Source organism: Venustampulla echinocandica (assembly GCF_003357145.1).
Source record: "Venustampulla echinocandica strain BP 5553 chromosome Unknown scaffold_1, whole genome shotgun sequence".
Lineage (NCBI taxonomy): Eukaryota > Fungi > Ascomycota > Leotiomycetes > Helotiales > Pleuroascaceae > Venustampulla > Venustampulla echinocandica.
The window spans coordinates 1,292,567-1,318,165 of record NW_022474206.1 but is presented as its reverse complement, the minus strand read 5'-3'; the positions used below and the strand labels follow the sequence as shown (position 1 = coordinate 1,318,165).

The 25,599-nt window shown below is 49.3% G+C and overlaps 12 protein-coding genes across 12 annotated transcripts; 6 read left to right on the top strand and 6 right to left on the bottom strand.

The window, feature by feature from the left end:
- Nucleotides 1-128: 128 nt before the first annotated feature.
- On the bottom strand, nucleotides 129-1,616 carry BP5553_02983 (Uncharacterized protein; the record flags this gene model as incomplete). Its single annotated transcript, XM_032011606.1, has 2 exons — nucleotides 129-389; nucleotides 441-1,616. The coding sequence occupies 2 exons, from the start codon at nucleotides 1,614-1,616 to the stop codon at nucleotides 129-131; spliced, it is 1,437 nt and encodes a 478-aa protein (XP_031871299.1).
- Nucleotides 1,617-2,103: 487 nt separating this feature from the next.
- BP5553_02982 (Uncharacterized protein) lies at nucleotides 2,104-2,551 on the top strand (the record flags this gene model as incomplete). Its single annotated transcript, XM_032011605.1, has 2 exons — nucleotides 2,104-2,164; nucleotides 2,205-2,551. The coding sequence occupies 2 exons, from the start codon at nucleotides 2,104-2,106 to the stop codon at nucleotides 2,549-2,551; spliced, it is 408 nt and encodes a 135-aa protein (XP_031871298.1).
- A 166-nt stretch (nucleotides 2,552-2,717) lies between these two features.
- Nucleotides 2,718-3,409, bottom strand: BP5553_02981 (Uncharacterized protein; the record flags this gene model as incomplete). The annotated part of the gene is made up of 2 exons (XM_032011604.1): nucleotides 2,718-2,953; nucleotides 3,004-3,409. The coding sequence occupies 2 exons, from the start codon at nucleotides 3,407-3,409 to the stop codon at nucleotides 2,718-2,720; spliced, it is 642 nt and encodes a 213-aa protein (XP_031871297.1).
- A 490-nt stretch (nucleotides 3,410-3,899) lies between these two features.
- BP5553_02980 (Uncharacterized protein) lies at nucleotides 3,900-5,408 on the top strand (the record flags this gene model as incomplete). Its single annotated transcript, XM_032011603.1, has 1 exon — nucleotides 3,900-5,408. One exon carries the CDS (start codon nucleotides 3,900-3,902, stop codon nucleotides 5,406-5,408), a length of 1,509 nt encoding a protein of 502 aa, XP_031871296.1.
- Nucleotides 5,409-5,873: 465 nt separating this feature from the next.
- BP5553_02979 (uncharacterized protein) lies at nucleotides 5,874-6,606 on the bottom strand (the record flags this gene model as incomplete). The annotated part of the gene is made up of 2 exons (XM_032011602.1): nucleotides 5,874-6,130; nucleotides 6,183-6,606. The coding sequence occupies 2 exons, from the start codon at nucleotides 6,604-6,606 to the stop codon at nucleotides 5,874-5,876; spliced, it is 681 nt and encodes a 226-aa protein (XP_031871295.1).
- Nucleotides 6,607-7,004: 398 nt separating this feature from the next.
- BP5553_02978 (NADH-ubiquinone oxidoreductase subunit, mitochondrial) lies at nucleotides 7,005-7,422 on the bottom strand (the record flags this gene model as incomplete). Its single annotated transcript, XM_032011601.1, has 2 exons — nucleotides 7,005-7,081; nucleotides 7,194-7,422. 2 exons carry the CDS (start codon nucleotides 7,420-7,422, stop codon nucleotides 7,005-7,007), a joined length of 306 nt encoding a protein of 101 aa, XP_031871294.1.
- Nucleotides 7,423-7,837: 415 nt separating this feature from the next.
- On the top strand, nucleotides 7,838-9,450 carry BP5553_02977 (putative Nuclear localization sequence-binding protein; the record flags this gene model as incomplete). The annotated part of the gene is made up of 3 exons (XM_032011600.1): nucleotides 7,838-8,374; nucleotides 8,427-9,049; nucleotides 9,102-9,450. The coding sequence occupies 3 exons, from the start codon at nucleotides 7,838-7,840 to the stop codon at nucleotides 9,448-9,450; spliced, it is 1,509 nt and encodes a 502-aa protein (XP_031871293.1).
- An 821-nt stretch (nucleotides 9,451-10,271) lies between these two features.
- On the bottom strand, nucleotides 10,272-12,248 carry BP5553_02976 (Tripeptidyl peptidase; the record flags this gene model as incomplete). Its single annotated transcript, XM_032011599.1, has 3 exons — nucleotides 10,272-10,334; nucleotides 10,408-11,987; nucleotides 12,038-12,248. 3 exons carry the CDS (start codon nucleotides 12,246-12,248, stop codon nucleotides 10,272-10,274), a joined length of 1,854 nt encoding a protein of 617 aa, XP_031871292.1.
- A 1,998-nt stretch (nucleotides 12,249-14,246) lies between these two features.
- On the top strand, nucleotides 14,247-15,574 carry BP5553_02975 (uncharacterized protein; the record flags this gene model as incomplete). The annotated part of the gene is made up of 2 exons (XM_032011598.1): nucleotides 14,247-14,376; nucleotides 14,433-15,574. The coding sequence occupies 2 exons, from the start codon at nucleotides 14,247-14,249 to the stop codon at nucleotides 15,572-15,574; spliced, it is 1,272 nt and encodes a 423-aa protein (XP_031871291.1).
- A 2,967-nt stretch (nucleotides 15,575-18,541) lies between these two features.
- Nucleotides 18,542-20,389, top strand: BP5553_02974 (Alpha-1,3-glucosyltransferase; the record flags this gene model as incomplete). Its single annotated transcript, XM_032011597.1, has 2 exons — nucleotides 18,542-18,788; nucleotides 18,846-20,389. 2 exons carry the CDS (start codon nucleotides 18,542-18,544, stop codon nucleotides 20,387-20,389), a joined length of 1,791 nt encoding a protein of 596 aa, XP_031871290.1.
- Nucleotides 20,390-21,663: 1,274 nt separating this feature from the next.
- Nucleotides 21,664-23,317, top strand: BP5553_02973 (uncharacterized protein; the record flags this gene model as incomplete). The annotated part of the gene is made up of 5 exons (XM_032011596.1): nucleotides 21,664-21,801; nucleotides 21,881-22,147; nucleotides 22,207-22,308; nucleotides 22,359-22,975; nucleotides 23,128-23,317. The coding sequence occupies 5 exons, from the start codon at nucleotides 21,664-21,666 to the stop codon at nucleotides 23,315-23,317; spliced, it is 1,314 nt and encodes a 437-aa protein (XP_031871289.1).
- Nucleotides 23,318-24,385: 1,068 nt separating this feature from the next.
- On the bottom strand, nucleotides 24,386-25,482 carry BP5553_02972 (uncharacterized protein; the record flags this gene model as incomplete). The annotated part of the gene is made up of 2 exons (XM_032011595.1): nucleotides 24,386-24,925; nucleotides 24,982-25,482. The coding sequence occupies 2 exons, from the start codon at nucleotides 25,480-25,482 to the stop codon at nucleotides 24,386-24,388; spliced, it is 1,041 nt and encodes a 346-aa protein (XP_031871288.1).
- Between the last annotated feature and the right edge of the window lie 117 nt (nucleotides 25,483-25,599).

Below are 25,599 nucleotides of genomic sequence, written 5' to 3'. Positions count from 1 at the left end.
AACCACATCGAATTCCAACTGTCGAGTGCTTTAACGTGAAATATAGTCTGGCTTGAATTTTAAAATTTTGTAATCTGAGCTTCTAAGAAATCGACTGGTGAGATTCGCATTCATAACGTCGAGGTTTATCAGAAATAGCTGCTGCTACTACTTCTCGAATAATCAGCCTTGGTGCCAGGAAAGGCTCCCACCGGATTCGGGCTTTCTGAATATTCATCGGAACCACTCTCACTACCGTAGTCATCAGCGCGGTCAGGTGGCGCCCTCATGTTTTCGATAGTTGACTGATCGAGGACAGGAGGCTCGAAAGGCTTCAGACTATGAATTTCTCTACCTGAAGGCATTGTAGATATCAGTGGTCCAATTGGAGGTACTAGCTGGGTGTTGATCTGAGAAGCATGTTAGATCTGCTGTCTCAAGTTCGAAGGACATAATCTTACTGTGTCATTCATTTTTGTCCACTTCTTTTCTAGCATCCCTAATGCCCTTGCTTCCTCCAACTTTCCGGCATCCGAGCCCCAAGATGCCCCCTTCTCAACTTTCTTATCCTCTCTTTTCTCCGTTAGATCTTTTTTAAACCTTCCAAAACCTAGCCCGCTCTTGCCTCCCTCAGTTTCCGGTGAAATACCAATTTCATGCATACCAGCTTGCAACCATGCGATACCAGTTCCTGTCTGGCCGCCTAGATCTGCATCGATGCCGAGAAATCTACAGGCTTTGGCGCGGCTAGTGCTCCTTAAATCTTCCACATATTTCAATAAATCAGAATCGACTTTCCCTTTCCCAGTGCTAGTATTTAGCAAGGAGTGTGCATTCGCAGCATGTTCAGCAGCAGCGAGGCATAAGCGGGCAAATAGATGGGCTCTGACTTTTGGAATATCCGGAGATTTGATCATCCAATCCTTATCATTCTTGTTGCGGGCTTGTGCAACGGCAGCTGGATAAGGGTCGTCTTTCAAGACTGCTAATAGGGTCGCTTCAGCCATTGCAAGAGAGGAGAGGGCCCGGAAGGTGTATTTGGCAATATCCACACATGGCGGGTCTGGGGATATTTGATCAGATCGTGTTGATATATAGTCATGGATTGACGCGGCCAATAGGAGGTGTTTGGTTGCTGTTGTGATGACCAGTGTCCGCTGTTCGGTGGTGCACGAGGCAGTTGCCGATGAATAGAGGGGACGAAGTGCTGCTCGGGAAAGCAGAGTTTGGGTATAGGCAAGCGTTGACAAAACAAAGTATATCTCGTATTCCAAGGAGTTGATCTTTAATCTTGCAGATTCCCGTCCAGGAATGACATTACCTGAAAGTGTTGGTCTCCATTCCAACGTTGGTGTCGATTTCAACACAACATCTATCTCTTCTCCGGCCACAGGTTGAGTTGTTAAGCCTGCGTCCACAGCCAATAAGTATGGGATATAGTTATTGAGACTTAATAGTACACTGCCAAGGTTGGACGATTGCTCGTGTGGCGGGAGGCGTTTGTGTTTCTTTAACGTATCCCGTAATACCCCACGGTATGTGCTAGCGGATAATGGAAGAGAGGGGTGGGAGTCACTGGTGAAATATTTTGAGAACGAAAACGCCGAAGTGGTCGGGAGGGTGAAAGAGAATGGCATGGTTGGGCTCGCTGTCTTTCCAAGTTAGTGGCGGATGATGTTGCAAGGAATAGGCCTAGGGTTCGATCGCGTTGATGCGCCAGGTTTGCGGCAATGTGGCTATAGCCGTAAATAATTACTTGTCGTAATACTCTATTTGTAGCTCGTAAAGGGAATAATGAATAGGCGTTCAAGTTTGAATCTGCGAGCGAGGATGTAGTGCAACTCTCATACTCTTGGCTCAATTCATGAGACACTAAATCTTGTTTAGCCATATAGGGGGTGTAGTTAGCTGTCCAAGACGATATCGGTGTGTGAGTGGCATCCAGGCACAACGTCATGATTCTGGTGATTGGGGGGTAAGAGTATAAAGCCAAATTAGAATGTTTCTAGCTTATAGTCTACTGCGTATAAGAACCCACTAACTACCTGTGCCATTGATAGAGATAAAAGCCAAGAGACATACGTTGTTCATCGTGCCTCAATTTTCGAGCCTGAATATCGTACCATGCCGATTTCCAACAAGCAATCCTCCCTCAACTCAGGTGACCAAGCAGGCCCTAGTTGGGGTCTACAAGATGTGAAACACTTCTTCAACTGCAACTGTAGCAAATACAGAAGGCCAAGCTACGGCAGCTGGCCACGGCCAACACCCTCGGGACAATGCGGACAACAGTAATGTTACAATGCCAGCATCCAAGATTGGCCCTCCAGACGAGGATCTAAGGGGTGAGAAACCCGACATTCCTGCCGGTGAAAGAGAGGTCATGGAGGCACAGTTGGACAAGAGAGGGGCTGGATGGGGTGAGCAGGAGAGTTTGACAAGCGGTTTGGATAGAAAGAAGGCGGAGCAGCAAGGTGCCAGGGAGGCGATCCAGGCACAACGAAGCGGAGGGGTAGATATCGACGAAGGCGCTGGTAATAGGGTTGAAAACGAGGGCTTGGAGCAAGTATGAGAAATCGAAGGAAGCTTAGACAGTACGTACGAAAGACGCCGAGAAGCCTGCTGGACCAGGTTTGCCTAGATTGGTATTCGCAAAACCTTGTATATCCTACATACCCAAGTCATATAATCAGCCAAATCCCAACGCCGTCGCCATGCAGTAAGCAATATATCACACGCTAAAACTCCATCTCGTCGAGAACTTCATCTCCTAATGAGCTTAACGCTGAGGATTGTCGCCGTGATGACATGTTCGATGCGGCGTTCCAAGACGTTTTTCGTTTCTCCGCCCACTCGCTGAGACTGGTGATATCTCCTCCTTCGACCTTGACAGTTCGTGGTTCCGCTGGCTTGCCCAGGATAGTCCCGTTGTATCTGGAATCCTCGTCGGCCATAGTATGCTTTTTCTTGAGGACTATGATGCATTAGCAATCGACCAACAGAACGCAAAGTCTGAACACAAACCTGTCAAGTAATCATCTTTGGCTCCATCACCCCCCTCTAATGCGATCCTCTGGATTTCGCGATTCCCATGCCCCATCGCCCACTCTAGAAAGTTATCCACGCCTCGCGTATCTTCTTCTCCTTCATATATTTGATCTTCTAGAACCTTTTCTGGATAGAGGACCCCGCAATCTTCCATTGCCATCCTGATATCTTGGAGAGATATTTCTAGCGCAAGCTCCGGTTCAGAATGATTCACGGCGGCATGGGCAACAGCGGATTGCGTAAGCATAACCATATATCTCGCGGCGATATCAGTGAAGGCGTCAAGCACCGATGGGCGAGTAGAATGGAAGCCAGCTGCTCGTAGGATGTGGAGAATGCAGGGCCTCAAGAGCGAGTGGTGGAGAGCTTGCGGAGTAGACATTGCGATTTGTGTACAACGAAACAGGCATAGCAAGGTCAAGGGATGGGCGACCTGGAAAACTTCATGGCCAGAAGCTTGCAGAGATTAGAAGCCGGCAGTAATCAGCGGCGATCAGGTAATGAAAGCAGTGAGTGAGTGAGAAGTAACAGCTGCCCGCGTTTCCAGGTGCGTCTCTAAAATTTACGCGTCGTCGCGAATCTCGGGCGCATTGCACGAGTGGTTCCTATTGCCACCCGTATCGAATTCTATCCCCAGATACCCTCTGGACTATTTCCATGAACTGTCCATATCCCGCCTGTCGCAAGCTCACAACTGCTGTAGAATATGTTTCAAACTGTTCTGCGATCCTTCATGCTACAGCTTTAGAATCTCCTTGATAGCATTCTATCAGTGCTGAAACTACACCTTCAGAGCGTCGTGGGGGTCACATTACCTCTCATTCACCTCGCCCCTCGATAACAAACGATTCATACATACGACTACCTTCAAGATGAGCCTCAAGCTCAAGCTGAACGTTAATACAGGAGTAGCTAAGGCGTCTTCGCCCAGCACTCCTGCTACAGCTACTCCGGGAGGATCCAGACCTATGCCCAAGTTAAAGCTCACAAATAAATCAAATCCACCTACGCCAACACCCGGTGACGAGGCTGCTCCCAAACCAGTTGCAAAGAAGTCGGTCAAAGTACCGAAGCCGAAAGCAAAACCATCTCAAAGTCGAAAGCGGATTAAACACGAGAGTGATGATGAAGATGGTGGATCAACTATAGCTGTCCAGCCGCCTCCAAAGAAGGTGAAGCTCCACCTAACCAGCAGTCAGAAGACACCCGTTGCACCCACACCAGTTCTATTGAAACCGAAAATTAAGGGCAAACCGCCAAAAAGACCACTTGGGGAAGGTTACGACTCAGAAGCCAGCGACCGCGAGATCGACCCGACGATCGAGGAGGAGTTCGTGTTGCGGATGTTTCCCGGCGAGGATTGCGATTACTTGCGGCAGGCTATCAGTGAGAAGAGGATCGGTATACCTGTTAGCCAAGGGGGTCCGAATATACAAATGAAGTTCTTCCATGGCGACGGACGTCGAGCGGCGGTCACAATCCGGGGGCATCCATATGCAGCAACGCTTGTTGATCTGCCTTGCATTGTCGAGGGCATGAAGAGTTGGGACAAGCGAGGTTGGTGGAAAACGGCGGATATCTGTCAGATGTTGTGGGTATTCGCCCCGATCAAGAAGGAAGAGGAGGCGAAGACGATTCCCTTACCCAAAATAGTCGACCCGGAAACTTTTCAGTATCCCCATGGTCTTACAGCCCCAATGCATTATGCGCGAAAACGGCGGTTTAGGAAGCGGATCTGTAGAACTGCGATTGAAGCTGTGGAGGAAGCTGTTGAAAAACTCCTCGAAGCAGACCAAAACGCGCAAGAATCGAAATGGGAAATGATTGATCCTGACGCAGATAGCCGGAGGGATAGTCAACCATATGGCGAAGATGAATATTCCGAGGATGAAGATGCCGAGGGAGAGGTCGACGACACGGGGTACTTCAACGATGTCCAGCCCACCGCTACAGGCATCGAGGTTGGGGACTTAGATGCAGATTTGGAGGCGGATCTGGAGGCAGCAATGGAGGCCGAGGAATTAGAAGCCGCTACACCAATGTCTACTATTGGAGCAACTCCATACATGGCAAGTGCCGAAACCCCTGCCGTTGTCGATGAAGGAGAAGACACCGGTGATGAATCTATAGAAGGAGAGGATGATGATGATGACGAGGATGAGGATGGAGAACTTGATGAGGACGAAAAAGCACGGTTGGCTCAAATTCAAGGGACGAAAGAAGACATCGCAGATCTGGCGAAGCAAATTGAGAGCGTGCAAGCCCAATTAGCAACACAAGCAAATCCAATTCTCAGAAAGAGATTGGAAGAGAATGCTAGAAAATTGAAGGCGGAGCTACAGCTGAAAAAGTCATCGATCGGGGAAGGAGAAAATGATTAGGAGAACGGCATGCTGGGGATGCGTATAAGTATAATTCCTGCCATATAAGGCTTGGAAATCGCCATTACTTCGTCTGAATTATAGATAGCCATTGGCAGACATTCTAGTTCGAGGGTTTAGAATTCATACTTGGTGAAATCAATGCTTTGCCTATGAAGTAATCGTGCCTAAGATCGTAGGTTACTGAAGAACCTACGGAGTAGTCTGCTGGTATATTTAGTAGAATGGGGGATGTTATATTGGAAACATCAACAATATCAGTTGATAGTTGCTTGAAAACAGTGTATAATACATCCTTCCGCCAGCTCGTATAATATGCCTACAGATGACATGCCATGTGATATGCACATGTCTAATATATATACATGATGCACTGCATTTCTCCACTGCATTTCTCAAATGCCTTTGCCCATCGACCATATCACCTCGCCATGGTTCCCACTCCGGACACCCGCTCCAAATAGCTTACATAGTCTTCAAGTAATTCTTCTCTTTGATCGCCTTCCGCCTCTCTCTTCTCATAGCTTTCCTGATATCCTCCCGGGTGTTCACGGCCTCCATCGCACCCTCCGTCGTACCCTCCTCATTTGCAGGTAAATCGATCGACTGCTGGGTAATTGGGATTTTGGGGGCCAGCGCATCAAGATTGCCGGATGCCAGAAGCTCAGCCTCCAGTTTACGTTGGCGCTTCGCAGCTTTCCGTCGGAGCTTTTTGGATTTGGCTTTTCAAAAGGTCAGTTATATATTAGGGAAGTGGATTTGAGGGGAGCATACAGAACATATCTCCAGCATTAGCATCCTCCTCTTCCTCTCCAGTTGGCTTCTTCGCGTCTAAACACCGCCATAACCACTCTGGATACTCTTCATCGGGCTTAGCAAGGGGGTCATCCCTCCCTTTTAGGTAATTGATGCCTTTCAAAGGAGTTCCCGGGACGCAGCTTGAGATAACAGCAGGAGTGGTAGTGGGCTTGGGACGTAACAAGGTACCAAGTGAAACGCTATTCGGAGTGGGGGAGAGAGGTGTGCTGAAGGGTTGCGCGAGCCCTGTGGATGTTGCGGTTGGTGGACCGGCGGTTCGTGGTGATCCAGGCGTGGATGTTGCTGGTTCGAGAAACGCAGATGTAGTAGCAAAACTGCGGGATAGAGGAATAGTAGGGCGGAGGGCCGATGCCCAGCGCAGACAGGAGCGACAGATCATGGTGATGGTTATGGTGTTGAGAATCGCGACTTGATGGGTTTTGGTAGCTCGAGGGAACTTTTTGGGATGTGGTACGGGAGCCGAAAGGGAACAGTATGGCAGTCAATATCAATGTCCGAATCCAATCAGCATCACACCCATCCGTAACAGAGCAGACTTAAATATAGGTTCAGGGCTTTGATCATGATGTTTTACTTATATACAATGGGGATGGCATTGAAGCGCTAGTAAGCGCTATTCCCCGGATCAAACAAGTTTAACGGAAGCTTCTGCTTGCATGCCTTCCAACTACAGCTTGTCCTTCCGTCCTCCCACAAAGACACCCAGCCTTGCAATTGACGCCCCAAAGCTTTATTCTAAGTCTAACATTTCCTGTAAATTCCGGCTTGTCCCAGCGATTACTTCGAGATGTAATTCTGTTGCTCGAACAGATAACCGCGGATCTTAGACTCCTTAAGTAGCTCGAAATATCGTTCTGCAATGGTCAATTAGCATAAGCCAAGGATATTTCTCCCAGATTTGAAATCAATGCCTGTCGCAGACACCAATTGCTCCAAAAATAGATAGGTATTCCGGTGCAAGCTTACCTCGTAGAGTGCCGCATTTCTCTAGATGATTGACACCCTCCCGATAATAGCACCGCCCCAACTCCTCCCTAACCAATCGCGCCATCATCGTCTTCACCCATTGTTCCCGAATGATTGCATCTTGAGCTTGCTTTAGGCGGGTATTATCGTCGTAATCAACGCCGTCGAACGTTGGGGGAACCGTGGGTTTCTTCGCAAGGAAAGCTGCGGACTCGGGTGTTGGAGCCATGGCGACGAATGGCAATTGTAATGTGATGTAGAGGACCGCAAATCGCGTTTGTGAATGAGAATGGCACCTTGAAGGCAAGTCCAGTGGTGAGCTTCCAATCCCGGGTTCCTGAATCGAGTTCGACGCTGTAATCCATTCCAATGTTCCGTCGAACTCTGGTCCCATGTAGATCACGTGCCTGAGGTGCATGCGCTAGGCGGGTTTGGCGTTAGGTCCCCGCTATGATACGCGAGCAGAAAATTTCGGCGCAGATAAGAGCTTTTTCCACCGCCTCGCAGTTCGTATATTTACTTCCCCCTCCCACCCAGCCTCTTCCTCTTCCCCTTCCTCCTCATCTACCTTCACCTTCGACTTTCTCAATTCTTTCTCCCTCCAACCTCTACTCTCATACAAAACCCCCCCAATCCTATTCACAATGGCAAAGATCAAGGAGCCCAAGACTAGCAGCAAGTCTAAGACTGAGGTCAAACCACTCTCAGCTGTTAAGAATGCTTCCGTCACTAAACCTTCTCAGACCCCAGTCGCAAAGTCCAAGAAGATTGCGAAGGACACCGCCACGAAGGTGAATGGCAAGAAGGCCAAGACCGTCGTCAAGAGCCCTTCGCCTTCATCCGACAGCGAGTCCGCCTCCGACGCCTCGAGCGAGTCTGACTCCGAGTCTGAAGAAGTCGCAAAGCCCGTCGCCAATGGCAAGAAGGCTAACGGCAAAGTCGCACCAAAAGAGGTAGATACCTCAGACTCCTCCGATTCTTCTGATTCTTCGGATGACGACTCTGATGCCTCTGATTCTGACTCTGACTCTGAAAAGCCCGCTGCCGCTTCCGACAGCGAGGACTCTTCATCTGAGAGCGAGAGCGAGGAGGAATCCGCCCCTGTTGCTGTTGCCAAGAAGGGCGCTGAGGCCACCAAGAAGGCCGTCAATGGTGCTGCGAAGGCTGTTGCCAAGGCTACAGTACGACCCTCATATCCTGTTCCATTGTCATTCACTAACACGATCCTACTAGGGCTCTGATGACGAGGAAGGCTCCGATGATTCTGAGGATTCCGACTCTAGCAACGACGACGAGGCAGCTTCCGCCTCTGGTTCCGACTCTGATTCCAGCGAATCCGAGAGCGAGGCCGCACCATCCAAGAAGCGCAAGGCTGATGATGAGGCCGTTGCACCAGCCAAGAAGGCCAAGACCGAAGAGGTTGAGGACACTGGCAGCAAGAACCTTTTCGTCGGTAACTTGAGCTGGAACATTGATGATGAGTGGCTCTACCGCGAGTTCGAGGAGTTCGGAGAGATCACCCGCGCCAATGTCCTCACCGACAGAGAGAGTGGCCGATCCAAGGGTTTCGGATACGTTGAGTTCACCACCTCCGCCTCTGCATCTGCTGCTCTTGCGGCCAAGAAGGGTGCTCTGATTGATGGCCGTGAGGCCAACGTTGACTTCTCAACTCCCCGCAACAATGATGGCCCAAGAGACAAGGCCGACAACCGTGCCAAGCAGTTCGGCGACTCCCAGAACCCCCCATCTGACACCCTGTTCGTCGGTAACCTCTCATTTGACGCCGACCAAGACGCCGTTGGAGAGGCCTTTGGAGAGCATGGAACCGTCGTTAATGTTAGACTTCCAACTGACATGTGAGTAACACTCCTTCAATCTATCTCTTACTTTATACTGACAATGCTCTAGGGAGAGCGGTAACCCCAAGGGCTTCGGATATGTTACATTCGGCTCTATCGATGAAGCAAAGGCTGCCTTTGAAGCTATGAAGGGCCAAGAGATTGCTGGCAGACCAGTTAGACTTGACTATGCCACACCCAAGCCAGATCGTGGTGCCGGTGGTGGTGGTCGTGGCGGTGGACGTGGTGGCGGCCGTGGTGGCTTCGGTGACCGTGGTGGACGTGGAGGTGGTCGTGGTGGTGGCCGTGGTGGCTTCGGTGATCGTGGTGGACGTGGAGGTGCCCGTGGCGGCCGTGGTGGAAGCACCAACCGTGGGGGCTTTGGAGACTTCAAGGGAAAGAAGCAAACCTTTGCTTAGGCAAAGTTCACGAGATGCGTGCTTACACTGTAGCACTGGTGCATGTTGCTTCCTGAAAGCGTCATGCTGGCTTAGTGGGTCCGTCGGCTTAGTGGGTTGTGGGCTCTTTTGACTTCTCTCCTCTATAGGAGCTGTGGGCATCGAGATCAAACTTGTGGCTTTGAGACATTACACACACAGTGGGCTTGTTGGCTTGTGGCTGTCCGTTCACCGTCCTGCTATACATGCAGGCTTGGCTTTTTGATGCATACTGTGGGCGTTTGGAATCTGATAATCAGTGGGCTTCGACATACTACGAAGTCGAAATGAACCTCCTTCCATCTCTCCTATCATTCTCACCTCTAGTGTGGATGATTGGGGTGTATGTCTTGGAGCGGATCGAGCTTCTTGTGGGCTTCTTGAGGGATCATCATCCATCTAATGTCTGGTTTGCTTTGCACGGAGGGAAAAGTTCTTTGTTATTTTGTTAGTTTGTGGTGCGATAGTCTCGCACAGCTAGGCTGGTAGCTTGTCCATACCCCCGTACTGTACCATATGGTGAGTATACCCTGCTTGCTCTTTTCAATCAATAGAAAGGCCGTACTTCATCCATCTCCCGGTACAATCATCCGTAATGAATTGAATCAAACTTCTACTCATCAAAGCATGGTCTTATATTTCGTGCACGTGAATAAAGTGAAATCGCCTCTTCCTGCTGCTCCATAAGTAGCTTAGAAGGTAATAGTTCCTCGTAGCCTAAATTTGTTTTGGTCCTATAGTTATTTACTTCGAATTAACTACCAGCTAGATGTCCCTATCGGTAGCTTAGACCCTCGACTAAACTATGACCCGTGATGCCCCTTTTTCGGCTCAACGTCCAAGATATCAAGGATTTTAGGGAAGTACTACACAAAGGCGATGATCGTCAGCATATCTAATAAAGAGAATAACCCCACCAGAGGATAAGGGGGGGCTTACCGGAGTACCAAAACCAGTCACAGCATCCCAACCCTCCTGAGCCGGGAACCCCGTGCTATTACAGCCACTAGCGCTCCCGCTCGTAACATCCGTGAAAGCTCTATATCCTCTCTTATACAGCCAAGGGTTCAAGAATCCCAACGGTGGCTTGCCATCCGCGATAAGAGCATCATTTACGAGACTGATAATCGCAGCTATGGTGGGAGTTGACGCCGAAGTCCCGTCCAGAGAGACAATGGTTCCGTTCCAGACGGTCACGTAGTGGTATCCTTGGGCTGCAAGATCAGGATATCCACGGCCTTCCTTGTTGTATAAACCTTTGAATTGGTCTCCGAGGGATTCGACGTAGCGGGGGACGATGTGGTCCTGGTATGAGGGACGAGGGAAGTATCTCGAGAAGCCGCCGCCGGAAACAAATCCGTTGCGGGCATCGGTGGCGACGACTTCGGGGATGAATTTGGTGGCTCCGACGGAGGTGATATAGGGGCAGGAGGTGGGGAACAGTGCTAGGAATGTAGAAGTGTTCTTGCCGTCGTTGGTGAGGCAGTCCCCAGACCGTCCCACTCCGTTATCGCCAGAGCCGAAGAAGAGAGAGATTCCTCTGGCGCCGAGTTTTGCGAAGCTGCCACATACTGATTTGGCGTATGAGTATGGGACAGTTTGCTCGCTGTCTGCGTAGCTTGTGGAGATGGATTGGGGGAGATCATCTTGCCCGAGCACATAGTTCACCCATTCAAGATATGGTTCATTTGTATTTGATGGCGTTGTTAGATCAGGCGTGAAGGGTGGTGATCCACCAGTCGTATAGGCAATAAGAGGCGTGGGCCATCCAATGCCGATAATCGTCTCTACGTCAAGGTTTCCTTCGAGATCTTTACCTGCTGCCAGTTCCTCGGGTGTCTCCTGCGTCTGTTCGTCATTCCCGTCTGCAATTACCACGACTTTGAAGTCTTTGGCAGCGGACACGGCCTCGGGACGGTATTGCTCGAGGAAAAGAGCTGTGTCGGATCGATTGTTGGATTCCGCGAGATAGTCAGTGAGCCCGACTTTGTTCTTCCCCGGGACTTGGGGTACGTAATCCACAGTGCCATAGAGGGTCCGTAGACAGAGGGGTGTCACGGCCGATGTGTTACATACCGAAACTGCATCACCGCCTGGGGTGTATTTCGGTGGTGATGGGGAAGGAAGTGGATGCCACTGCTTTTCTGAGATTTCCTCAACGGTTTTTAACATCCTACCTAGTTTCTGGGGTCTGAAGAATGAGTTGGTCGGTTGAACAACATCGATATGCTTGTGGAGGTGCTGAGGGAGTGACCACTCCGGTGTTCGCACAAGATAATCGCCATCCTCATGTCCAAAAACAGAGTACTTAGTATCGAGCAAGCTCTCAACAGCATTGATAGGAAGGGAGACTGAAATCCAGTCTTTTGCCGGATTGTACTGGAGGCGCGAAGGGTGGATGCCATTGCCGAGAAGCCAATCGTGGACCAAATCCCAGGTGTCGTCCGAAGGTTTGGTCAAGTCGTTAACCTCAGACACTGAGAGATGCTGACCATAGCGACCATGATCGGGATCGGACACTGCAAGACGTTGGATATACACTCATTCGCCACGGGGAGTAATCACACACCTTCATGTAAATGCCGCTCGAGCTCGTCGAATTGACTCTGCTTGAGACCGATCTGGAGATTAACTACATGGTCTGCCGGAGCGGGACCAACTCTCTCCCATTTGCTGGGAAGGAAATGAGACTCCTTTACAACATATGGAGAGCGAACTCGCAGAGGGGAGCTGGCAACCAGCCCAGCGCAGAGAGCTGCAACGGCAAACGAGGCCAGCATCTTTACAATTCGGATTTCTCGCCGCAGAAAGACACGAATGCGCGATTAAAACAACCATCGCGCAACGAGGGGCACTTTACTCTCTTTTATTTACACCTCGGGACTTTACAACCTTGTGAAGAGCTTATTGAGAATGCGTCTGTACGGGGGGTTTTACTGCAAACCCCTCTCTCAGACCTTGTTGGCAGGTAACGAACTACCTAATACAGGTATGATAGGCCTCTGGAATGGTTTGCGGATAAGAGGAATTGAGCAATCGGAACCAGCGGCTGGCAGGTACCCGCGGCTTGTCAAGGAACTATCCTATTCAACGTACCAAGCCGACCCGGAGATGCAGAGCAGTGCAGTGAAGCGCAGCGCAGCGCAGCGCAGCGCAGCGCAGCGCAGTAGAGTAGATTACCCGATACTCAAGGGGATCTTGTTAAGGAAGGAGATAGTAGAGTGCTGGCCAGGGATGGGGATGGGGATGCTTGGGTTAGCCACCGCCAGAAGAATCAAATCCCGAGTGCGCTGTGTGCACCTGGGAATGAGATATGTTTGTGAATCACGTAGAGAAGAGATGGCACAAACTTGAGGGCATTCCAAGAATATATAAGGCGTCGGGAGAGTGGGGATGGAACGCGCTGGGCGTCCTTGGCTGCAACGACACATGAACCACCCCACAGTTGGCACTTCGTAGTGTGTCCAAGACTCCAAGGGGTGGTTGGGTGCATAGCTGGTTGCTGCATAAGGTACAAACAGATAATAAGCACGAACTCTCTGCGATCTACGGTAGGTAAGCCCCTTCAGTTGCTTGAATTAATGATATCAGATTCATCATCTACCATACGTGTACTTCGCAACCACCTGGCCTACGAAGTACAGCTCAGCTGCTTATGGCTTGCTGGATGCGCCATAAGGTCACAAGTGGTTGGCTGGCGAGACACCAAAATGACCTCCAAGGAGCCAAACACAATACGAAGACCAGCGCACCTGACATTGGGTGCACTTGGTCAAAAGTACCTAAGGCACTGGTAGGTATCATAGGTAGAATAGAAGTTGCCAAATAAACCCAATATACACCACTACGTAGCCCTGCCCTTCGTTCTCCGTTTTCCATCTCCGCATTGAGGCCTGTCTGAGGCTATTACTTGACTAGTGCTTAGCCGTCAGGAATAGAAACGGACCTGAACAGGAACCCGAACAGAATCCGAATGGAACCCGAACGGCTCTTGTGGTCTTGTTATCTTGTTTTCTTGATTTCTATTTCTTGTAGGCGCGGCACGAGGACTAGCCAGTGTAATTAACGGCATTACTGTACCTTGTGGTGTACAAAGGCTAATCTCGACCTGCTGTCTCACAGTCGTGGTCCAGTCGTTCACTTAGTACAAGTAACTCGCCGCGCCACTTCGCACTTGTACACCACCCTTTGCATTCCAACCCCACGGCCACAACCTACTTTACAGATATTTAATGATTCCAGTCCTAACCTCATCGCCATCGCCATCGCCGTCATTATCCATCACCTCTCCTCTCCTCTCTCCCCTCTCCTCTCGCTCGTCGCATCGCGTCGCGCCACCTATTGCTCCTTTCCTAAAGCCTGACACTGGACTTGTCCACCCTCCAAACTGCCCGTCGGCGTTAACAGCACATCCCACCCTTTTACTAGGTTCATCCAGCCACCGCGACCCTAATTTGCGACATCTTAGATACAAGAACCCGCGCTACAAGAGGAACGCGCAATCCGCCAGGCGAGGAGGAGGAACGACACCACCACCACGCCAAGGGCAACACAAGCGCCCAAACTGAGGATAAAAGCTGCCCACGCCCAAATAACACACCGGTCATTTCTTTGCGACTTCTCAAGGCTCGAACGAGGCTGAGCTGATGCCCGAAGCTTTCTGTTGAGGGTCGGGATCGTTTGAGATAACTGGGTTTCACCGTCACACCGCTCGTGCAACCACCCCGCTACCCTACCCCACCCCCCAACGATCGCCGTCACTATCACTATCGCCCCCTATGGCTTCCTCTCCTCCAAACCCGCCCTCTCGACAGACCTCCAACCGTAATTCATCAAGCAGACAAAACATGAGGGCTTCCGGATCTGTTGCACATTCTCCAAGTATTCCACAAAGGTTGCGCAGTGATGGTAACTACGCTTCCCACTTCACAAACTAGTTCCCCTATACTAACCCCCTTTTCTAGAATCTTGGATCGATATATCATCACAGCCTTCCTCCTCCTCCCTCTCCTCCATCAACGATGAAATTGTCACCACTGGGCTTCGTGTCCAACAAGATCGCAATCCCAACGTGCGGAGACGACAGTGGCCCCAGCCAGGCGGACCATCCCACGTAAACCTCGAAACGAGACAAACAGGCACGAGCAGCCAGGAAGAATACGAAGAGAGTGAGAGCGAGGATGACCAAGTTATCACTAGTTCGACCGAGCGTATTACTCCCGGCACACGGCTCCTCAGCATGCCCCAGCCAGAGTTCGACGGCGGATCATCAGATGAGGATGAGGATGACGACGATGAGAATAGCACAGCCCTAGGAGGAAGAACTGCCGAGCCAGTCTTCACACCACAGCCTAACGCATTCTCTCATCCCCCATCCTCGCGACACCACAGTTCCGTCGGTCGTGACTCTTACTTCCCCGGCCAGAGACAAAACAACGATAGAAACGGCTACCCAGCACGCAGACAATCCTCTTATAGCCACCAAACAGACCACGATGCAGCCCTCCGAGCCTCTCTTACAACCCTCCTTTCCATCGGTGCAGCCACCGCACGAGGCTTACCGAAGAGAAACCAACCCAGTAACACAATGCCCAGCAACGATCAAATGGGTCTCCGTCTTGTGCCCGAATCCGAGCTTGTAGGCGGTGCTCCAACAGCCCGGGCGAACACTTCCCATCCCCGCACGCCATCTACGCGTGTACGGAGCAGCCCTAGCATCTCCAGCCAAGAGGCCGTCGAAAAAGGGAAGCGGAAAGCTAGTACCAGCGCAGCTACAAAAACGGGCGACAAGGCTCGAGCGGAGAAGAAGCGTAGAAAGAGTGCGCAAGTTGTAGCAGTAGGAGAGGAGACTTTCCTTAGCCCTACGCTCTCGGCGTGGGTTATGTCCGCCAGTGTGTTGATTCTCTTCAGTGTTGTGGGATTTGGAGCCGGCTACGTTATTGGACGCGAGGTTGGGAGACAGGAAGTCCTAAGCGGAATTCATGGTACCAGCTTCACTGATGGCGGAGGTTGCGGCAGGGAGGTCGCGAGAAGTGCCAGAGGGAGCGGCGGTCTGAGGAGGTTGAATTGGAGAATCGGCCGGAGTGGAACGAGCGTCATTGCATGATAGGCTTACTCCATTCAAATTTTTCTATTTTGTCATGGGAGTTTGGGGTGTACGAGGGCCATGGCGCTCCTCTAACCGCAGAGTTGAGCGCTGGTTATGAATGAGATGGTTGCATGCGAATATGAATTACTGACCAGCGAATGGGTTATGGTTGAATGAGAATGATGGGATAATGATGGGGTCGGTGCAGGGTGTTGGTCTACTTTGGGTTCGGGGTTGGGTTGGGCGTATGGACAGGATGGGACATAAATTGCAAGCAAGCGCTTCCAAATAATCTTATCATTCCGTACAGTGATACCTAGTTCGAAACCTCCATTATTAAAAAAAATACACAGTTATCCCCACAACCAATCTGTCTAAGATGACACCAAAAGTTAACCAACTTTAGATAACGATAAAGCCCCCCCCGCACATGCTCGCTTGACATCTATCACAAAAAACATAAGACGAAAAATTGGGGGAAAAACTTCCCAGGATCTATAAAGAAAAAACGGCAAAAAGAATATGATCGACGCAGGGATCGAACCTGCCTCTTGATTCGTAGTCAAGCGCCTTGCTGCAGAACCGTTAGTACTTTGATTTCCTTAGTCTCGGAGTGAGAATGTGCTTACCCATTGGGCCAGCCGACCTATACTGCTCTTGGAGCAAAATTTGCTTAGTGAAACATATATTACTGTTTGTGCGGGAGGGAAATCATGTGTAGATAACGATGCTGGTAGTATTATGAATAGAAGGATTGGGATGTGTCTTAGATTATTGCTGTTGAGAAGTATTTTAACAATAGCTGACCTTAATTCTAATAGGTAGACTCGTCAAGCTCTTATATGGTGTTGTGGGTGTCTCGGAGTCGTGTTATTTTTATACCATCATCTGGTCCTTGAGATTCTGGCCACTATACAAAAATAACTACCTAGTACCTGCCTAGGTAGGTAGGGATACACACGGCCACCGCGAACATGACGACCCCCATGATTATTCCCAAGTGCGACAAGCTAGTCAAGCAGAAGTACAAGTACAAGTCTCGCATCAACGAGATGTTCGAGCAGCGCTACAATGACCCACACACGCGAGATGATGAGGAAATACAGAGACGTGGTGCATCAATCTTCTTTTGTGGTGTCAATACCACGTCTCCTGCCAGGCAAACTTGATATTTTCAACTCCCCGTGATGCTGTCAATCTTATATGGACATTTTGCAATGTAGTTGCACATTTTGGTAGGACTGTACTTGTTAGAGTTCCAGAATTGCAAAATACAATGCATTTAAGTAGGACAAGGCGATTTCTCCGTTGATGATATATGGCTAGTAGATGATCCGTGATGGTGTGCTAGTTCAAAACGAACTCCAATGCCTTTCCTAATTACTAGAAAGTCTTAACATCCTCTCGCTAAGAAGCTTTCTGGGATTGTGAAGGTAAGCATAATCATCTGCCACTTCTTCCCACTAGGCGTCGATTTAGAGGAGAGTGGATCTTGTCCATCTGAGAGGTTCAATACGGCGGTATTACATCAGATGTAGTGTGAGCCGATTATACCAATGTGGCTTCGTTTCCCGCGAGGCTCGTCACGGCGTACTTAAGTAAGGACTCGTCGGACTGGACTTTCCAGCCCATTATCAAAATCCCGGTTCTTGGGAGCGATCTATTTCATTGACAGGAATGGTGTCAGCGGAATAGATCTTGTTTGCCTCCGTGCTCTCTTTGTGTGGTAGTGGACTTATAGTCGAGGCCCTGGACTTGAGGCCCCGAAAATCGAGGATTAAGCCAATTTTAAAGTTAGGATTCAACGGGTGCCGGGGGCTCATTCTTGTTTAGTAATATCTACTGGAAAATATAACCACCGATCACTTGATTTGGTATCTAATAACTGGATTTGAGATGATGCAATCGACGGAATGTAAACTCATGTGTACACCGAAAAGGGGTATTTAAGCCAGCCATGTACCGTTCGTACACTTACATGGTTGTAAGGAAAGCATAGCTCGGGGGAGCCAACAGCAGCATCGAATCGACGACATAGAAGCTAGGTACGTGCTTAGAATTCTCAAGTCCCTGATTCTAAAAATAGGCTGGGCGTTCGTACAGTTCAAGGCGAAAGCCTTGCTTTCAGGGGCTATAAAATGAGGCTTTTTCTTGCAGGAACGAGGCTGTGCTGCCAAGTGTCAGGGTCAAATTTTAGGGTGGAAATTCCGTCATACTCGTATGCCGGAGTATGAATGCTACTGCGTTAGAATTTGGGGACAAAAGAAAGTAGTCTTAGTCATGACGTATAAAATGGAAACCGGTATGTAATGTGGCTTTATGTAGCAAAAATGTCCATGGCAGTCAGATACCAGTAAATGAATAAGCTGCTAGCGAAAGAAGAAAACCGACGTATAAGGAATCTGGAATGTGACCAAAAGCTAGCGAGCGTGAAGCTTGAGGAGAAGGTTCCGTTCTCTTCCCCTTTCGGCGATATCTGGAATCAGCTCAATACTCTATTGAGGCAAAAAATAGAGTCTATAAGGCAAAACTAGCTTATGGATGAGAATTAACCTCTAGGTTGAAAGAACCCGCCCATGCTATCATGACTCGAGCAAGCCATCTATTGGCCTCCAATGGCTTTTGGTTGAGACCGTAACCTTGAACATTGACGAGTAGAGGGGTTGGGTTTCTAGAAGGCAAACAGCTGGTATAATACGACACAGGAAACGCAAGACCACGGGAACGAGAGAGTGTATATATGCGGTTATAGTTGTTTGCACTTGCAAGAGGCATTCGGATAGCTAGCATGTTGTCCTGTCGGTGTGTTGAGCGTCGTCGGACACTCTGGACTAGGTTTAGATGAACGTACGCGCCAAATTTTTGGGACGTCACGGCATTTCGCGTCACTCTCGCCGCGCCAGGTGGCTTCTCTCCAATCTCCAAAACAATGCCCTCATCATCACCCTCACTCTCATTAATTGTGATATCAGCACCACGGTGACCATGGCTGGACCGCCACCTTCGCCCCATAAACCCCGGCGGAAGGCCAAGAAGACGAGCAACGGCAGCGACGTCTCCTCCGCGCCAGCCACCGCTGGGCGATCCTCCTCTTTTCCGAGCCGACCTGCATACCCCCTCGCTGCCTTCCTGTGGCCGGCACGGAGTTCTCTATCCCAATGGGAGATATTACCTCTGATATTGATTGCAGTGGGTTTATTCAGATGGGCAGCTGGTCTTTGGGGCTACTCTGGTATGATTTGTACAGCTGTGTTTCTGCCAGGAGCTCCAGACTAATTAGGCCTTCTAGGATTCCAGAACCCCCCTATGTACGGAGACTACGAAGCCCAGAGGCATTGGATGGAGATCACAACCCAATTGCCCATTTCCCAATGGTATTTCCACGAGCTTGAATGGTGGGGCCTCGACTATCCACCTTTGACCGCCTACCATAGTTGGCTACTGGGCAAGATTGGAGGAATCATTGACCCCTCGTGGTTTGCTTTATACACATCGCGCGGGCTCGATGATCCTATTTTGAAGATATTTATGCGAGCTACCGTCATAGTGTCCGAATATCTCATCTTCGTACCTGCTGCCGTCATTTTTGTGAGGCGGCTTAGCAAGCTTCAAGATGTCAATACGTGGAATTCTTCAATTGCCCTGACGGCGATTCTGATGCAGCCGGGCATTATTTTGATAGACCATGTACATTTCCAATACAATACGGTCATGTTGGGCTTGGTACTTGCTGGCATGTCAAGTGTCCTAGCCGGGAGGTTCATGTGGAGCTGCGTCTTCTTCGTTGCAGCACTTGGGTTCAAGCAGATGGCATTATATTACGCCCCAGCGATGTTCGCATACCTGCTCGGCGTTTGCATTTGGCCCCGGATCAACATCGCGCGATTTCTGGGTATTGCACTTGTAACCTTGGCCTCGTTCGCTGTACTATTACTGCCAATTTTCTTGGGAGCCCTTTACGACTCCTACCGTGGTATTGATGCTCGACCCGACCTCTTTGGGCATGCGGCTCCACTACCGATTTTCACGGAATACTCGTTCAGGCTCGACCACCAAGCTTGGTATTACCCCATCATCCAGCAAGCTGCACAGGTTGTCCACCGAGTTTTTCCGTTCGCTAGAGGCCTCTTTGAGGATAAGGTCGCTAACTTCTGGTGCGCCCTGAACGTTATTGTCAAGCTTCGACAATATCCGTCTGAGCTCCTCCAAAGAGCCTCATTGCTTGTTACGCTCGCCTCCATCACACCCCCTTGCCTTGTCATTTTCGTGAAGCCTCGAAAAGATTTATTGCCGATAGCTTTGGCAACCACCGCATGGGGGTTCTTTCTCTTTAGCTTCCAGGTCCATGAAAAGAGTGTTCTATTACCATTAATGCCCATGACTGCCTTATTGGCAGGCAAGCATGGACTGAGCAAAAATTCCCGCGCCTGGATTGGATTCGCGAATCTGCTCGGGGTGTGGACCATGTTCCCGCTCCTTCAACGCGTCGACTTACGTATTCCATACTATGTCCTGTCCCTCCTATGGGCATATCTCCTTGGGCTACCACCGACATCTCTATCGGTATACAAGCAAGACGGGCATCCGACATGGACTGGTTTTGCGACAACGACTGTACATATACTTACCTATGTTGCCATGGGAGCATGGCACCTAGCCGAGGCATTCCTTTCCCCGCCACATGGGAAACCAGATCTATGGGTGGTAATAAATGTCGGGATTGGGGCCGTAGGATTCGGCATCTGTTATCTATGGTGTTTGGGGAGTCTTGTCGTCGAAAGTGGGCTACTAGACGGGTCAAAATCAGGGAAGAGAAAAGCAAAGTCCCAGTAATTGTGTTGTGTTCATAAATCGCCATATACGAATACCCAAAAATTCCGGGGGTCTTTAATTTACCCTTCAACTTATTGGTGTTCTTGTGTCGTGTTCCGAAAACTACCTATGTATAGATGACATGACTAAAATGCCTCGGCTGTGCTCTATACGGATGAACTCTCTGTTGGATTGAATAACCCGAACGTGCAAGGATGCAGCAAGGCCAAACTCGTACCGCGAACCTGGTAACCTGGGGCTTGGTAAGGCAACCTTTCCAGCCACAGATAGTGCTTACTAGACTCCGCGTATTGAAGACCTGCTGTGCCACTGAACAGTCATCGTCAAGCTGCTATCTGCAATTCGCAAGGTCGCAACAATTGTGCACAAGCTTTGTTTCGTTCAATCCCCTTAGCACGTCCCTCTCCCTTGAACAGAAGTCATATGTTAATTGATTGACAGGGTGGCTAACCGTGTAAAATTGCCAACATCATGAGATATGCTCAGTGTTCCACCAATCACACCAGATCACCAAGCAACAAATTCACTCCCACTCAGGGGATAATCTTCCACTCTGGCCTTAAGTATGGCAAAGGCAGCAGAGAGGGCAGGATGCCCAATTATCATTAACCTCCTGGGCTTCGCCCCAGAGAAATCCGGTTGCTTTGGGCGCATCGTTTCGAGGCGCGAATAAACACTCACGGTCCAACAGTTATGTAGCACAAAGGACCCCTTGAGTCCTTTGGGCTTCCCACTCCCCACTTCGGAGTCCGTATGAAGCACGAAGTAGGTAGCCTTCAACCTGAGATTTGGCTGAGCCTCTCTGTTGGTAAATATGATCTGACCGTCAATATAAGCTTGCGGTGGCTGCACACATCCCGTTCCTAATCCTGCCATCATAAAATACTTGAGCCACAGACTCTCATAACGTTACGTCCCGCTTTTGTCATCACTTGGCAGTATTCTCACCCTTTCTCCTATGAGTAAGATCTCCCCCGTGTCATAGCCCGTGCTGTGCAGGCTGGGCCAAAGACTTAAAGGCTGAGTCTGGTGGAGATCAGTTCGACGCTGACTGTGCCTTGGAATTTGAAATTTCCTGCTTTCTTTGTTCTTTGTTAACTAGCTGCGGAATCCTCCAACACTATTGCACCGCCCTTCATCTGCCCGCATACTATCATAATCTGCGGTACTTGCATCTTCTTTTAATCTCAATTGGATTGCTTTCTGTTCTAGTTCTTCCAAACTATGACAGTCAATCATTGCATGTTCACCAATATTGCCTTTACAATTTAGCGATGATGCTGTGGAATGCCCTCACTCTATTGCTGATAGCCATCGGCTATGGATTGGCTGATACGGCCAGTCCTTCTCGTAACTCGCCAACCGTGGCCTCAAGTGCACCAGTTGCGACACATACTGTCTCTGTCGGCGCGGTAAGTCTCAATACACTATACAACCTCCTACGATCTTCCCATGCTCTAAGAACAGATACTGATAATATTCTTCAACTAGGAAGGACATACTTTCTCGCCGAGTGAGGTAACTGCCGATGTTGGAGACATAATTGGTACCAAATACCCCATCTCTCCAACTAGTAGAGACAATATCGTGACAAAGAAACTGGCTGACCCGACCTCAGAATACCGATTCTACCCACAAAATCATTCAGTAGTCAAAGGAGCATTTGGGAATCAACCATGTGTACCCTACGAAATGACTGGCCCGGGCAGGGTGGGGTTTTGGAGTGGATTCAAACCAGTCCAAATCGTATCAAATGATGTATGGAAGCCGTTCGCATCGCTTATTTCGATCAGGGAACTAACGATACATGAGTTTAGCTTCCATCCTATTCGATCAAAATCAACGATACTAACCCTCTATTTTTCTATTGCTCCGCTCCTGGTGCATGTTTGGAGGGTATGGTTGGGGTTATCAACCCGGTTCGTTATCCAGTCTTCACCATTTCTCCAATCTAATGCTTTTCGAACAGAATTCCACCTTTACTTACACCGCTCAATTGAATTACACCAGAAATGCGACAGTAGCATTGAGTCCCGGAGAGGCTTTCCCTGAAGAAACCCCAAAATCACGACCCACTGATATAACTGCTGCAGCCACCGCCGGATCCACCAATGCAGCGCAAACTACATCAGCCGGCTCATCAGCCCCAAGTGGTCATTCCATATCCACAGGAGCCATTGTGGGGATCGTGATCGGAAGCGTCGCGGTTTGTGTTTTGGCTGGAACACTGATCTATATGTGCGCGCGACAAAGAGCAACCAAATCTATCATGCGGCAGTCTCAATTACCACCGGCCCCAATTGCCTACAACCCTTCCTCTCCCGGCGCATCTGAAGCTCAGTATTCTAACATGCTGAAGACACCAGCGTCTGGTGTATACTCACCAGTCCACGGCTACGGTATGCCCGGGATGGAGAGAGAGAGCTATCGCAGCATGAGCCCCCCAATTGATGAGAGGACACAAATGATGGGTGTGGCTGGCGCGATGCACTATCCCAACGAGAAGCCATCTCCCATGTCGCAAACTGGGAGCCCGGGTAGTCCGCAGTACCCACAGGAGATGGACCATGGAGCTGTTGGGATGAGGTTCGTACAAAACATTTCTATTTTCAGCTTTTATAATTTTCACATCCTATTCCGGATTGTAAACTCTTGGAATAGTAACAAATTGGAAGGGGTTGTCGAAAACAGTAGGGCTTACAGTGAGTATATAAGTCTAACTAACAAACCACGCATAGACCTTATAATCCCGATGAGATGGTTGCCACCCGTCACGAACTCCCCGCTGCCATGGCTCCTGCACGCCACCCAAGTACTGGCGCCACACCCATATCTAGATCAGACGATACCCGACCCTTCTCATTCGCCGAAAGCGAGAGCGGGTACAGGTCGGTCGATGAGAATAATAACAATAATACATCACGGTAAAAGGATACCGCTATGTAAGCCTGCCTAGGTACACTGTGATGAGATCGTGCGATCACCCCCTTGTACCGAGGTGCTGAGCCCTGGATCACGGTCCTTCGTGATGTTTTGACATATTTATTCTTACTCAAGGAGTTGGAGGATCGGGGCTTTTTTGGGACAATCTGAAATGAGGTATAGTTATCTACTGGTCATCATAGGATTCATACAATATTGGTTTAACGTATGTAATTACACACCAGGCGGGAAGGGGAAATAGAAGTGGCTGCTGCGGCAACTAGAGATACCAATTTATGTACGACCAAGCATTTATAATTAATTACATATATCCCTATGTTTTACTTGTTCGACAATGCTCAAGTGTTGATATCTAGAGTGCCTTTCACAAATTGAGAGAGAGTACACGGCTGAGTAAATGCTCAGGAATGGCAACAGCCGGCATTCGACAGAGAGGAGCCTGCATTTAGAGCCGACCAATGGAGGACCAATTGCCATGTTAGGACTGGAGCTACCACTAGATCTGAAACTGAGCAATGGAACACGAAGAACAAATAAAATATTCAACTCCGCCTGTTCAGGGGTGGAAAGCGGCACTGAGGTAGGACCTGAAGATGATTGATACAACCACCACCCAGAAGTGCAGACAGGATAGAGTAAGTAAGCTACATTCAGAGCTTATATGAAGGATATATCTAGCTGTACTCGCCAGAGGATACTTAATTTTCCCACGCTTGCCCCTATAAACCCCGACTTCTCTGACTGCCAATCCTCACGCTCAGTTAACTCGTTCAAATTTCCCTCACTTATTTTAACCTACTATTTCCGGAATTGCATAACTTCAAGTTGCTACGTTACTTCGAAATAGACTTTTTTGAAACTTCGTATATTGGTATCACATAACTCCTGAGCTATCCAGTTGCCCAAATGTAAACATAGCCCAATCTTCAATGCAATGACGATTAGTCATTGGGCTAAGGAGTCATCAATTATCTTCATATCATTAAACTTTAAGGGAACCCCACCACCCGCCGAACAACACTAGACGATTGCCTGAGATCCACCTCAATTCCCTCACAGAAACAGCACAGATAACAGTCCTAATACTCCCCCTGCTGCAGTTGTAAATATGGTGCTAAGTAGAGTTGAAGATGCCCCTGATGAGAAAAACTGGGGCTGCACGCCCGCGCCTGTACCACTTGCTTGCAGGAAGTTGCTGCTGTTGGTGAATCTGGCTGCCGTGGTAAAAGCAACGTTGACCGCAATGGTTGTTGTAGGCTCCTCGCTGATTTGTGTAATGGCGGCGTTAGTCGGAGCTGCTTTAGTCGGAGAGAGAACCTCAACAGTCGGGTTCGCCAACGTTGTTGACATGGTGTTCCCCACCGCGACTTGGGGCATAGCAACCATGGTAGGAGAGGCTTCAGCGAGAGCTGTCGTCGATATCTGGACCATCTCGGTCGTAGACGCCACCATTTGAGAAGTCTTATCATTTCCCATCGACTTCATTCCTTCCATTCCCATGGTTTGACTGTTCTGGTCCTCCGTGGACGTTGCATGGACCTTTTTGGTTTTCTTGGTGGTCTTGTTTTCATAGGCTGTTTCAGTGGAATTTGACTGACATATCCAGTTAGTAATGGCACCAAACATTGGTTAAAACAGCAATGATATACCTTTCCCTTTCCCATGCCCTTCTTCATACCCTCCGAGTCCTTCCCATCGTCATACTTCATACCGTCATAGTTCTTCTCATTATCATCCTTCTTGCCCTCCGAGTACTTCCCGTTGTTATTCTTCTTTCCATCTGAATTCTTCTTGGACGAGTTTTCGTCGAGAACGAGTACGAAAATATCAGAATTAACATTCGTCTGCTTGGAATCAATGATGATTATGGTTACTTGTTGAGCCGCAATGGACTTGTCCGGAGTCCACTTGAGCGAGCCTTTGTTTTCGACTTGTGTGGCAATTTTAGCGATGATGATTGTAGTATCTTGGGCTCCTGCAGGGACGAGATTTGCATCAATTGGGCCCGTCATCGCACTGGTATCCCACATAATCGTTTGTTCTTTACCGATGACCCAGGATTCTCCGGCTTGCGGGCTCATAATCCGGCCCGTTGCGGTTGCTAACGTGGACATGCTCAGGAGAGCAGCGGAAATGATTGAGTAGCGCATCTTGTGATATCTGGACTGTTCTTCTTGGAGACTGGTGATTGGCGGCGAAGCTAAGCTAGCTTAAAAGTGCTCGGAATAATAAACAACTGCTGATAGAAATGAAAGAATGGAAACCAG